The 13,713-nt window shown below is 41.3% G+C and overlaps 1 protein-coding gene across 2 annotated transcripts in view; it reads right to left on the bottom strand.

Annotated features, from left to right (window-relative positions):
- TMEM94 (transmembrane protein 94) overlaps positions 1-13,713 on the bottom strand; it is a 42,057-nt gene that overhangs the window by 18,552 nt on the left and 9,792 nt on the right. For both annotated transcript variants that reach the window (XM_018561549.1, XM_018561550.1), the window contains exons 5-11: positions 12,367-12,503; positions 9,876-10,078; positions 7,800-7,951; positions 4,573-4,675; positions 3,303-3,389; positions 617-733; positions 472-528 (exon numbers count right to left, since the gene is read on the bottom strand). In XM_018561549.1, coding sequence (XP_018417051.1) covers positions 472-528; positions 617-733; positions 3,303-3,389; positions 4,573-4,675; positions 7,800-7,951; positions 9,876-10,078; positions 12,367-12,503 — 856 coding nt within the window. The remainder of the gene's footprint in view (positions 1-471; positions 529-616; positions 734-3,302; positions 3,390-4,572; positions 4,676-7,799; positions 7,952-9,875; positions 10,079-12,366; positions 12,504-13,713) is intronic.

Here is a 13,713-nt window from a genome sequence, read left to right as displayed (position 1 = left end):
AAAATAAATTAAAAAAAATATTAAAAAAAATAAAACGTTTATAACAAATAAATAAAAATAAAGTATTTAAAAATGTGAAAAAATTAAAATAAAAAAACATTTTCGGTTTCGGTCTGACAATTTTTTTTAATTTCAGTTTCGTTTCGGTATTTTAAATTTCTATTTCGGTGCACCTCCAAAGGAGAGTAAGTGCTTCTGGCTTTATACTGAATCACTAGCCTTGAACAAGCACACAGCCAGCTGAGTCTGAAAAAGTCTACAAACATCCTGCAATACTTATTCTAGATCAGTGACTTCCTAGAGAGTGAAACCAGTAACAGGATAATAGCCCTGGAGTCTAACCTCTGGGAACAAGTTGGCCCTCGCAGCTCCCATATACCTATATTTAACTGCAACATGATACAAAGTATGAAGCATTGCATTCATTTAAAGGACAAACACAGATCCTTCTACTACTATGTGTATGCTAACCTGATTAGAGACAACTTCTGTGTAGCTGCTTAAAGTATCCTCCGAAAACTTAGCCACCTGGGAAGGAGGACACAGACATTACTGACAGAAGTTATATAAATGTTATCACAGAAAAATACTGGAAACAGAAAATAGGAATATTTACCAGAGAGGTAGGGCAGTTTCTGTTCATTTGGGCTAATACACGAGCTTCGCATAGAGCAGTAACTAGAATCCACATAACAGGGAATAGAAGAGGAAGAACTGGTAGCACCGCATTCACCTAAATATATAGGAAAGTGCACAGTTTACAAGTGTACATTAATTCTTCAAAAATACATAAACAAATATAAAAGATTTGAGCACAATAGTATACATATCAAAAAATACAAATGGTCATACCAGTTCCATCATAAATGAAAGATCCAGAGACTAAGTCAGGGGTGTCAAACTCAATTTAATCGTGGGCCGCATCAACATTATGGGTGCCCTCAAAGGCATCTGTAAGACTATATAAATGTATCTAACCTTTATCATAATTGCCTCTGCATTCGATCACTGGTTTTAGTAATAACTTAAAGGAGAACTATGGGGTTAAGGCTTTTCCCCATAGTTCTCCTTAGGGTAACTTTATACATACTAGCGTCCTCCCGTCACCCTAGACTTAGTATACCGCGAGCTGTAGCTCGCGGTATACTGAGACGCCGCAGTATACCGCAAGCTGCTGCTCGCGGTATACTGAGACGCCGCAGCTGAAGCGGATCCCGACAATTGTGCCAGGATCCGCCCAGCTGCGTGACTGACAGCTGGCTCTGCCTATCTAGAGGCAGAGCCAGCTGTACCTGCCCCCTCCCCCGTCCGTTCCGCCAGTCAGCGCTGGCGGATCGGAGCGGGGAATCCAGCCCCAGCAGAGAGCCGTGACAGGATCGAGAGGTGAGCGAACGCCAGTATGTGTTCGCTCACCTCCCGATCTACTGAGCCGACTTGTGACAATTTCATTGTCACAGGTCGGCTAGAACTATGAGGTGAGTGAAAAGCACTCACCTCATAGTTCTCCTTTAATACCTAGATCTGAAAGTAGAAGTCTATGAAATGGCCTGGTGGGCCGGATTCGGCCCCTGGGCCTTGAGTTTGACACATGTGGACTAAGTGATGTTCTTTGCAATTGTTAAACACCATATCTCAGGACTGGCTGAACAGAATTACAAATGTGGCAGATAAACCGGTCACATATATTTCAAGTGTATTTAATTCAGACTAAAAGAAACCCTGAAAGAACTTGAAGGTTACTATTGCTGATTGTTCGTCACAATGACTGCCGTGGGGGTCAAACTTCCCGGTTCAATTTTTTTGGGCAGAAAGCGGACAGAAAACTTAAAGAATAGGGGAGGGGGCAGATTCCTCTTGCATAATAAATCTAACACCTGATGACAGGGAAAGTTGTGCATAACCCCCAAAATGTGTTGGCCGTCAACTATTGTTCTTTATTGTTTTGCATTTTTTTAAAAATGATTTGTGGGCAGCCTTATCTCCTCGCCAAACGTCAATCGCAAAACCGATTTGTGTCGGAGAAACATGTTGGAAAATTGTCAAGCGAACTCTTTGTGTATTCTGACAGTGGCTGTCACAATACAATGGACAAAGCAGGAGATTCAGCCATCCACACTTAGCTGGATGAAGGTTTTTTTGATGTTCAGCTTCGCAGGGTGAAGAAAAAAAAATTAAATATATATCCGTGTGTATCCGGATTTAGAAATCACAGTTTTGGATCAATAATTTAAATTAAAAAAAAAAAAAAGGTTTTGAAGTGGTTTAGCTGTAAAGTTTAAAAAAGTTTTCCCAATGGAGGCATGGTTCTGTATGTAAAAGAGCGCTATATTTTGAAAATGGTCCTCAGGGTCCTCTTTTATGTACATACCCAATACCCTCAGAAATAATCCTTCCATAACCGATACCCAAGTAGGCCCTCAACATGTCAAGCTATGCTTATTTGAGTATGACCTCCCACTATATGTCACTAATCATCACACAACTAGGCCCTCTATTATTAATTCATTCAAACGTTGCGGCTCACTAAACAATTTCACGCTGAAATATTCCAAACAAGAACTTTTAAATATATTTATTTACTCACCAAAACACACTTGGTTTTCAGAACTTCACTTTTAAAAAGTGCTCACACTCCCTAAAATACCTGGGGATTCATGTATCGCAGACATTTCTCAGCTATACGCCCTGAACCTCTTTCTACACAAAAATCTTTTTCCAACCTTAAGAAATATGATCGAAATTCATGCTCTTGGCCTGGTAGACTCAATGTCTTCAACACAAATAGAATACCAATATTACTATATGCATTCCAAAAAGTCCCTATCTCTGGCTCCATAACCAATCCTCCAAACCATGGGTCCATGTTGAGCGAATCTTCAAACCCTTTAACCTTCAAGCCCTACCTAGCATCAACCCAAAATACAGAAGGAGGATCTTTCATCTTATACACCTTCCCCCTTTCCCTGTTTAATTATCTCCACCCTTTCACCACTACTGCCCTCTTCATACTCTCAAAAATTATTTATGGGACTACTTCACCTGAACATTAATACTACGCATACCCACTTAACCAACTCCATAACAAGCACTGAAAGGCCTATGCCAACAGAAATCAATCTACTGATTGCAAAGAGGTTTTTAAAGAATGGGAAGAAGTCCAGGAGCTTTCTTCTGCCCACCTCTTAAAGCAAATTGCAATAACCTGTATTTATCCAGAAACAAAAACTAAATTGGAAGCATACGCTTTGGACAAATTACTGCAAAACCCTAAGGGTAGAAAAACCCAGAGTGGAATAGATTACCTGTAGCTGCAACAAAGCATAGGTAGCAGGTGGAATGCCAGGAGCATTGAAGATAACCCGAAGGGCATTGGTGATAAGAAAGGCAGCCTATAATGTTAGAACAAAACACTGTTAGGAAAAGCAGCATGGACAACAGTTTTCTGGCTAAAAACTTTCAAACCTTAAAGCTAACCTTTTTACATACAAATGAACAATTCAATATTTGCAGCTGTCAAACATCAGGTCTTTAAATGTACAGCTAAAGGCTCATGTATGACAGTTTAACCAAGTGCCAAATGCCCTGGTAGGTTTTTCTTACCATCAGTGATCTGGTTAAAGAGATTACCTTACCTTTCTGCCACAGAGACGTATTGGCTATTCACAAAAGGGTGAAGAGTTTGGAGAAGACAGGAGAAGTGAACAATCTAGAACAACATAGCTGATTTGGAAAAATTATCCAATTCAGCTCACTTTCCATTTCAGCTATGTTGTCCTAGATTGTTCACTTCTCCTGCATTCTCCAAACTCTTCACCGTTTTGTGAATAGCCCTAGTCATGTTAGTGTAAATCTCCCTGAAAAGCAAAGGAACATCAAACCCTTAAAAGGAGAACTATGAGGCGAGTGAAAAATCACTCAGCCTCATAGTTCTAGCCGACCTGTGACAATGAAGCTGTACCATCGCTCGCTTCTCGATCTATCCCTGCAGAGAGCCGTCACTGTCACTCACGGCTCCCTGCAGGGATCCCCCCCCCCTCCCCTGTCCGATCCTCCAGCGTTGACTGGCGGAACAGACGGGAGAAGGGGCGGAGCCAGCTGTCAATCCCGCAGTTGGGTGGATCTCGACAGTCAAGTCGGGATCCATTCCGGCTGGGGCGTCTCAGTATACCGCGAGCTGTAGCTCTCGGAATACTGAGCTTTGGGTGACGGGAGGATGCTAGTTTGTGTCCTCCCGTTACCCTTAGGAGAACTATGGGGAAAAGCCCTGACCCCATAGTTCTCCTCTAAGAGTTGCCACCAAAACTGGAATAGAGGGCAAGTCCTCCAATGGAGACATATGTCAAGGGTAAGATTTCCAAAAACAGGGGCTGCAGACAAAAAAAAAAAAAAAAAAAAAGAAGAAGGAAGAGGACACAGGTTCTAACTTTTCTGGATCCTATAATAACGTTCTAGCAGGGTTCCCCTTTCGCTTAAGAACAATGTTATCAGTCATGCATTAGCTGTTCTATTACTTTTGAAATAAAGAGAAAGCCCTTTACAGATATAAATACAGGAAACGTCTTTATAACTCACCATTATTACTGGGACAGCATACATCAATATAACTGATTGAACGGTGAACCTCTCATTATCCATAACAGTGACAGGGTGGGCAAGGGCCTGGTCCAGCCAGTTACTAGGAGATAGTAAGTACATTTAGAACACTGACAACACCTTAACTTCCTTATTTCTATCAAACATTTATATTCTGTTCATAAAGCTGATTTGCTCCTTTTCTCCAAGAACGCAGAAATTGGAAGCACCATGTTTAATCAGTTGCAGAGAATATACTCTGCCTTCCATAGAGCCAATAATGCACTATAGATTACGTAGGCAGACAGCAGGGAATGCTGTAAAACTAATAGACATGCGACATTTTATCAACTTGAAATAATCAGCAGTCCCTCATTATATTGTGCTTGGGTGTAATACAATTTAATATTGACTTTATAAACTTTTTTTATGGCCAAAAATATTAAAATGCTAAAGTGTGTAAATAATTAAAACAATATAAATAAAAATAATAATAATATTTCATTTTAAAACATCAATAAATGCAGCTTTGAAGAATGGTCATTGTACAGATGCCTGTAAGGAGCCCCTGCAGACTATCCTTTTTCTCAGGCAGGAGTGGAAACCCTTGGTGTAAAAATATCTTTACAACAGTTCAGCATTTGTACAAATATCTGCAGAGACTGAGTCCATCAGTGTGCTTAAGCCCTGATGAAGGAAGCCCCATTCCTGCACCCCAAAGCTTGTTGGCTGTACATATCATCTTGTTGCCATTTGTGAAGCCAATAACATTTTTTTGGACTCTTGAGATAAATGACTCTTTTTGTAGTCTTTATTCACATGGATAACAAGAGAATAAGACATCACCACCACACGTGTGTATGTACCCAGTATGTCACCAAAGGTGAAGGCATTACTGGACGCGTGCGCGCACACACACACACACACACTTTATGTAAACAAAAGTGAAGTTCTCTTCTAATGCTCTGCATGCAGCCCAGAGCATGTGCAATGTGAGACCATGCCTACAGTGTAATTAGATGCCGCTGGTCAGGCTGGAACTTGCATCTGCTTTTCTCCATTCCTTATAGGACCCACAAGAGTTGTAAATTTCTCCCCTATGCAGCTGACATGAAAGAGGATCTTCCATATCAGAGATTGCAGGGATACACTTAACACTTTAACAGCTCCTTAGACTGTGAAACACACAGAAAGAAGACAAACCTGCAACAGATTCTAGCAAAATTATATCAAAAGAAACCATAATCAGCTGCTGGCAGCTATTAACAAAAAATCTGCCCCCCCCCCCCCTCCACCACCATCTGACAGCTTCTCCATGTTTCTCCTCAGATCCCACATCAGATTTACATCACTTCCTGTTCAATTATGAGTTTCTGAATGGGGAGAAGCACTTACACAGAGTAAATAGTTTACTAATCACCCGTTGGTGATGAATGGGAAGCCTCTGTACTGAGTGCTTCCCATTCATTGAGTGCTGAGGCTGCAGAAAAAGAGATTGGGGACTTTGTGTCCTCAATTTATTTTTCTATTTCAAAAGGGAAATGTCAGGGGTCTGTTTAGACCTCTGATATTTCCCCCGAAGCCCCCCAAACAGCAGAACAATTAAAATAAAATATTGTGGTGTACGCCATGCACATGTACTGCAGTGCATTGTTAGAACACATTGCAGTGCTTGATTTTTTTCTTTTTTTTTCTTTTCAAAATAACATTGATTTAACTGTGGCAGCGCGTGGCAAATCGTTGCGACGCATTGCCGTGCGTTGTGATGCGCTGTGTTGCGATTAAATGTACGCCTCTATCATTTTATCACAACACACACCAGCACAAACGATTTTTAACAAAAGTCGCCTATTTACAGTTTTACTTTACTACTTTTTTTTTCCGTTTCGCAAAAAGGCGCAATTTAAAATGTACAAATATTTGTTATTAACTCAATACCGTTTTATCTTTTAGATTTCTGCACGGATACGGATTTTAGTGTGCTTTTATCAATTTGTGTATTTTTATCGGTTTAAAATTGATTTGATAAACATTTGCGCAATTATCGCATAACAATGGGAAAAATTGCAGAAATGGAGTGGCCAGCTGAGGTTTAAAGTGTTCAGGAGGGCTTGGCAGCGGAAGGGTTAAACAGCGTTCCCAACACACTGTTACGAAGCTCTGTTCTAAATAGGAACAGAGTTACTGCAGCCCCTGCTGTGTTAAACAGCAAAAGGACAACAACGTTTTCTATTTGGCAGATTTCTCATGCCCAAAGTCCCTTAATAGGTGAAGTCCAATTATGAGCTGGCTGTGATACTCCCCACCTCTCCAGTGCTATATCCCCCACAATACTTATTTTCTGCCACAAGATGTCCTCAGTCAGTCCGAGAGTAAAGACATACATGAGTGCAGACCATAATGGGCATCACCATGATTCTTTGCACTCACAGTGTAATGATACAGACCTGTGCCAGTCTCAACACATCAGTGCCTCACTCATTAAGGACTGCCCAGCACCAGAAAAAAGACCAAAAGGAAGAGGACCCTGTGCATCATGTGACCAGGAATGAAAATTTCTGGAAAAGGCAAGTATTTTTTTAGAGCGCAACATACTGCTGGGGGGGTTGTACATACATTACAAAGGAAAGAGAGATTACCTAATAGAATGGAAGGGCAGTCACACTAAAAATCTGCCCTTCCCAGCTGTATTTTGCCTTTCCAATAATCCAGGTGGTAGACATCTAAGGGCCCGTTCACATGAGATCAGGTCCTGATCAGCAGACGTGGAGCTGCTGATGCATTGCGTTTTGGCCGCGTTTTGGATGCGTTCCAGCAAAAAAAAAAATTTTTTTTTTTTTTGCTGGAGTGGGGCTGTTAGTATGTTAGCTGCAGCGCAGTGCGTTTTTGATGCGTTTTTGACGCGTTTGCGTATCCGTTCCGTTTCCGGACCTGACAAAATGTGACATGCAGTATTTTTTCTGTCGTAAGCTGAACGGACTGCGCACGTGAGAACTGGAGCCCATAAAACACATAGGGATACATTGGGATGCATTTTGAGTGCAGCAGCGTACGGAGCCGGTCAGCACACAAAACGGACGTCATGTGAACAGGCCCTAAATCATAAAAGGTTACTAGTGTACCTACCTATGAATAGTCCACCTGCATCATGACACCGTGCATAACAGCAAAGGCTTAAATATACATATACGCACTCAGCAGCCCCAGAGACCAACCCATGGCCTTACCTGACATTCTCAAGCACGGGAGTTTTCATGACACGAAATAGGTGATGGTGTTGCGGCTCTTGTGGCGCCTTTTTGCCTTCAGCATGAGGGGAAGGTGGTGGAGAAAAAGGTGGAAACAGATCACCTGGTTCTAGAACTATGTGCTCATCATCCTGTGAATGAGAATATCAACAGCTGTATAAAAAGGAGGTTTGTATCATTCAGAGAGGCATGGTGGACACATTTTTACCTTCAGGCATTATTGCTAGCCGAAATCATTAAACCAGGAAAAGACATATCAGTATGTGGCTAGGTTAGACCAGTGTTTCTCAACCTTCTTTAAGTCAGGGCACCCTTTAAAAGTATGCTGATAAAGTTCTCAAGGCACCCCAGTCTAAAAAACGACATGTGGTCCTTCCAAAATTCATACAAGATACTGGTCTGGTATGGGTTTTAAAGGATCCCCAAGCAAATACACACAAAGAGTGGGATTCCCCCCTTCACGAGCCCCCTTAACATTACAGCCCCCCTTTCACATCAGAGTCACCTTCTTTCACATCAAAGGCTTAATGATGTGTAAACAATTCAAAGCAACCGTGAGGAAGCCAGAAGGCACGCCGGTTGAGAAAGGCTGGATTAAACCATACACTGATTTTTGGCTCTGGTGCTATTAGTTCTTGCATGTGGTTTTTGAAAATGATCTTAATTTCAGTGAGCGCATATTTGGAGTTATTATTACACTCGTTACATTAAAGTACTAATGTCACATTCTTACAGGACTACTCTTCCATATTCTGTGCTACACTATTAAATATAAAGATCTGTATATTATCCAATGGAGGAAGCTCTCTGTGTATTTGCTCTTGCTTTTGACAACTGTTGGCAGAAGATATCAGCCACACAGGGAGTTACATTGTTCTCAATGAGCCAGCCAAATCATAGATCTACATAGTGAGAAGAAGCAATAATACACAACCATTGTGCAGCATTACAAAGCAGGAAGCAGAGGCTGCAGAAGTGATAAGCAAATATGGCTGCCCCCATGTGCAAATATAATAACATGTTAGACATATAAAACACGGTTTTAAAAACATAAATACACATACTTCTGCAGTAAAAAAAAGTTCTGCATGTAAAACTGCTCGGCTGAAAAAAGTAAAAAAAACTGGAAATTTGCACACAAAAAAGTGTTCTGGCATTTTAACACCTTTTCTTGTTGTCTGCTTTATGCCACAAAAAGGACAGTGTTTTTTATTTTTGGTTTATCTGAAATTGCATTGAAGGAATAACATAGGACAGGGGTAGGCAACCTCTGCACTCCAGCTGTCTTGGAATGCCCATGAGGCATTGCAAGACTGACAGCCACAGGAATCACTCCCAGAGGTAGAGGCATGATGGAATTTGGAGTTTCACCATAGTCGAAGTGCTGAGGTTGCCTTTGCCTGACCTTAAAAGGAGAACTATGGGGTTAGGGCTTTTCCCCATAGTTCTCCTTAGGGTAACGGGAGGACACAAACTAGCGTCCTCCCGTCACAGTCACCCTAAGCTCAGTTTACCGCGAGCTACAGCTCGCGGTATACTGAGACACCGCAGCTGAAGCGGATCCCGACAATTATGTCTGGATCCGCCCAGCTGCGTGAGTGACAGCTGGCTCTGCCTATCTAGAGGCAGATCCAGCTGTACCCGCCCCCTCCCCCGTCCGTTCCGCCGGTTAGTGCTGGAGGATCGGAGCGGGGAGGGGGGAATCCAGTCCCTCCCCTGTCACGGCAGAGAGCCGTGACAGGATCGAGAAGTGAACGAACGCTGGTATGTATTCGCTCACTTCCCGATCTACTGAGCCGACCTGTGACAGTCTCATTGTGACAGGTCAGCTAGAACTATGAGGTGAGTGAAAAGCACTCACTTCATAGTTCTCCCTTAAGCCAGGATTTTTTTAATTTTAAAAGATGGGATGATGGTCGATGGACCTCCACAGTTGGCAATGTACTGGAACTTGTTGCTAGAAGACAGGGGAAGAGGTACAAAATAACCAAAGGGCTCAGTGGTGCAATTCATATTTTTATTAAATACGGCTTTTTTATCTATTCATTCACTTACCTTCATTCCTCTAAGTGATGCAAATGACTCTTGTCCAGGCCTCAAAGCAATGACATCCCCATCCACCATTAGGCTTACTGGAAGGTTAACAAGTCTCCCGTCTCTATAAACCCAGTGAAGGGACCACGATGGTGCTGATGGCATGTACAAGTCAGGGTACATGTTGTCCATCCACACAAATTCATGACAGCTATTTAGAGCCTCTGGAAAGAAAACGTCAGTGTTGGTAGGAAATCATAAAGATAACATATTCAGTACAAGTCAGAGCCTGCAGTTTGGTCACAGATTCCAGCTTAATACCTTTACTTAAATTAAAGGATAGATATATACACACACACACACACGCACACTGAGTGGCCAGATTATTATGACCACCCCATCAGTACTTCGTTGGGCGACCTTTTGCCTTCAATACTGCGGCGATTCTTCTTGGCATTGACTCCACGAGATGTTGAATGGTGATGCGAGGAATATGACGCCATGCCTGATGAGTAGCACTGTCCAGTTCTGTGAGATTTGATGGTTGTGGAACCAGCTGCCTGATGGCTCTTTCAACTTCGTCCCACAAATGCTCAATTGGATTGAGATCTGGTGATTGTGGGGGCCACCTAAGCAAGGTAAAGCCCCCTCATTTTCTTGAAACCAGTACTGCACATTATGTGTGTATGTGTGTATGTATGTATGTATGTATGTATGTATGTATGTATGTATGTATGTATGTATGTATGTATGTATATATATATATATATATATATAAACAAATCATTAAAATGAAATATGTAATGGAGAATGAAGAGTTTCCTTTGTGACTTGTTTGTGTGAGCTTGTACATAAACAATGTGCCAGTTGATCCTGCCAGAAACTCTGCCTGATATCACTTCCTTGATCAGGGAGACAAGGCTGGCATTGTGCCATTCATCATTGTTACCCCAGTGTTCACCATTCAACTCAGGATTAAAGTTGTAGGTTTGACGGAACTTATGTCTTGCTCTCCAGCACCAGGAGGGCAAGGGACTGCGGGAGTGATCAGTTCTGTCAGTCAGACCCCTTGTGTATGCCTCCAGTGCCAACAGAACACTAAGGGCTTATGGGAGCTCAAGTCTTTTTATTGCAAATTGCAGGTCACAGCCAGGCGACATGAACGGTTTTATGAAATGTATTGGAACATTGGTAACTTGATTCTTACAATTTTCCCTGCTTGGTGCACATTTCACACATGGGTGTGATAAAATATAGATGGATATGGTGAAGGACAAGATCAGCAAACTAGGGGTGCATGGGAAAGGGTGATAACACAGTTGTCAACAAATAATATGGAGTACCTCAACAAGGACCTTCATGGCAAGATCAACAGGTATCCTTTAAATGAAAGGTGTGAATTTAAAAAAAAAGACAGAAATCACCTTATAATGTTAAAGCTCTTAAGAGAGTTGGATTTAGGAGGACTACTTTAAGCTTTAAAATGCAAGCCCATCAAAAATTAATAGAAACTATCCACTGACTGTTTCCATCACTGCACAGACAGGAAGAAATTACCACTTGTCTCTAAATAATGGCAATTTGAAGACAAGTCTGTATGATCAAGACTCAAGCTTTAGTCCTATTACCAAGTGCATTTTATTAGAGAAGAGCAGATATTCTCCATGTAAAGGGTACTCAAAGGCTTACCTGTTTAAAAGGTAAAAGTATAGTGGTTTAATAATTCCTTTATTATAGCCAGGGCTAAATAATTAATATTTTTTAGGCAAGTAAATATAAAATATATATATTTGTATCTTCACATGCAGCCAGTAGGTGGAGCTGTTGGTGGGTTTCAGGTATCCATAAGCTTCAAACAAGCTTTAAAGCTGGACTCTGGGTATAAATACTTATATATACATGGGTCCAGTTTGGCACAATGTAAGTATGTACATTTTGTACCTGGTAGGGCTATGAGGATCCGGTAAAACATTTTCGACATTCTGGAACCAAAAATCATAAAAGTTCAAGTACATCGCTATTGCCCCCCCCCCCCTTAAGAAAACCTATTAATTTGTCTGGAAGTGCATCTGAATGCTCTGACTTTCCTTTAATGCATGGCTTTGATATCTCAGATGCTGCATCTGATGGACTAAAGCCATACTAGTCACCCTCATATCTTACAGATTTTTAGCCACCACAGTATACGACTACAGACCAAGGCAGTCAACAGCAACACATTATTATATACAAAGAAATATCACTTTGTGCAGAGAGATATTATATTAGTATTATGTAAAAAAAAAAAAAAATACATAACATGCATCCTGATAAAAGAGCACAAAACCATTCATTACTATATGATCTACAGAGAATGGGCCAATGAACAGACTTTCCTAAAATTAAGGAAAAATCCTATATCAAAATATATCAATATATATCAGAATGAAATCTGAAGTTCCTCCTGGTCTCTGTTCTGTTTGCTATTAAATATTTTCCTATATTCAGAATGACAACGCAGTAGGAAAAATACCATCAATCTGTGAGATGATCCTCTGTACTCTGCCGTCCACCTCTCTCTGCCTGAGTAGTTCTTGCTGCCTCATCAAGAAGAGATCCAGCAAAAGTAACAGCAACAGTGCGCAGGCATTTCCCACTTCAGATCCCTGGCTGGGGGAAGAAGTCAGATATAGATAATATAGCCAGACTGATTTTTAAAAAGTTTACAGTATTTTTACATAAGTTTAGCATATTTATTAAACTGCTTTGCTCCACAGCCCAATGTTTGAAATTCTGCTGCTTTCTGTCAATATTTAACACCACTTCAAGGAGGTAAGCCGGAGAATTCCTCAAGGTGGCTCGGCTGCTTTTTCTACTTCATATTTTTCCCCAATTTGAACCTCCATGAGTTGGAGAGAAACTTGGAGCTGGCATTATGAACAGCGGTCCTTCTGCTATTATTTTTAGGCCCACAGTCCAATTTGTTATATACCGGAAAAAAACAGAAGTTCTTCCTGATCCCTATAGGCCGGGGGTCTCAAAGTACCGGCCCGCGGACCAACTCCGGCCCGCGAGCCGGTACTATGTGGCCCGCAGCCAGCTGAGAAGTCGGGCACACGGGCACAGACAGCGTGCCATTACATGCAGTTACAAAAACAATCACAATCCCTGGATAAACAATCGTGTATCCAGGGATAGTGATTGATTCCTAACTGCATGTCCTTTCACATATGACTACATGCGGTGTGCAGGCGTTTACTTGCAGCAGCTGTCACCCGATCATTAATTTGAATGGGTGACAGTTGCCGCTTGTAACATGCGCATACATTAAAACTGGTACCATATATAGTAGCGGCCCCCACGGGACTAAAAAATTTGTCTAGTGGCCCCCGACTAAATTGAGTTTGAGACCCCTGCTATAGGCAATCGTATACTCTCTGGATCAGCATTCTGGAGTGTTATTTCTTCTTTAAATACGACTATGGATCAGATGAAAAACACCCTACTAATAAATTTAAAGTACATGTAAACCCAATCAATAAAATCTAACATACCCTAACATCTAACATAGTGTATATATAGCCAAAGCCTTTCTTTAGTCTTACATGGAGTAGGGAAGGGTTGAAACACATCAGTTTATCTTTGGGCTGTATGGCATCACAGAGATTTCACTTCACTTTCTGTCCCAGACACACAACAAGTAAAAAAAAAAGTCTCCATAAAGTTAGCAGAATTCCCCTCTTACTTCTTGTCTGGATAACAGCTCTAAAATGTTGGATTTCTCCTCATAATTTCTTTCAGTCAAGACAAATAGAGGGTGAGTCTTTCCACTGAGGACAAAGAAAAATTGGGCAAAGGGTATAACCCTTTCCCTCTCTGT

Source organism: Nanorana parkeri, unplaced genomic scaffold (genome assembly GCF_000935625.1).
Source record: "Nanorana parkeri isolate BGI_ZX_2015 unplaced genomic scaffold, ASM93562v1 scaffold529, whole genome shotgun sequence".
NCBI classification, from domain to species: Eukaryota; Metazoa; Chordata; class Amphibia; order Anura; family Dicroglossidae; genus Nanorana; species Nanorana parkeri.
This window is presented reverse-complemented; position numbering and strand designations above follow the sequence as displayed.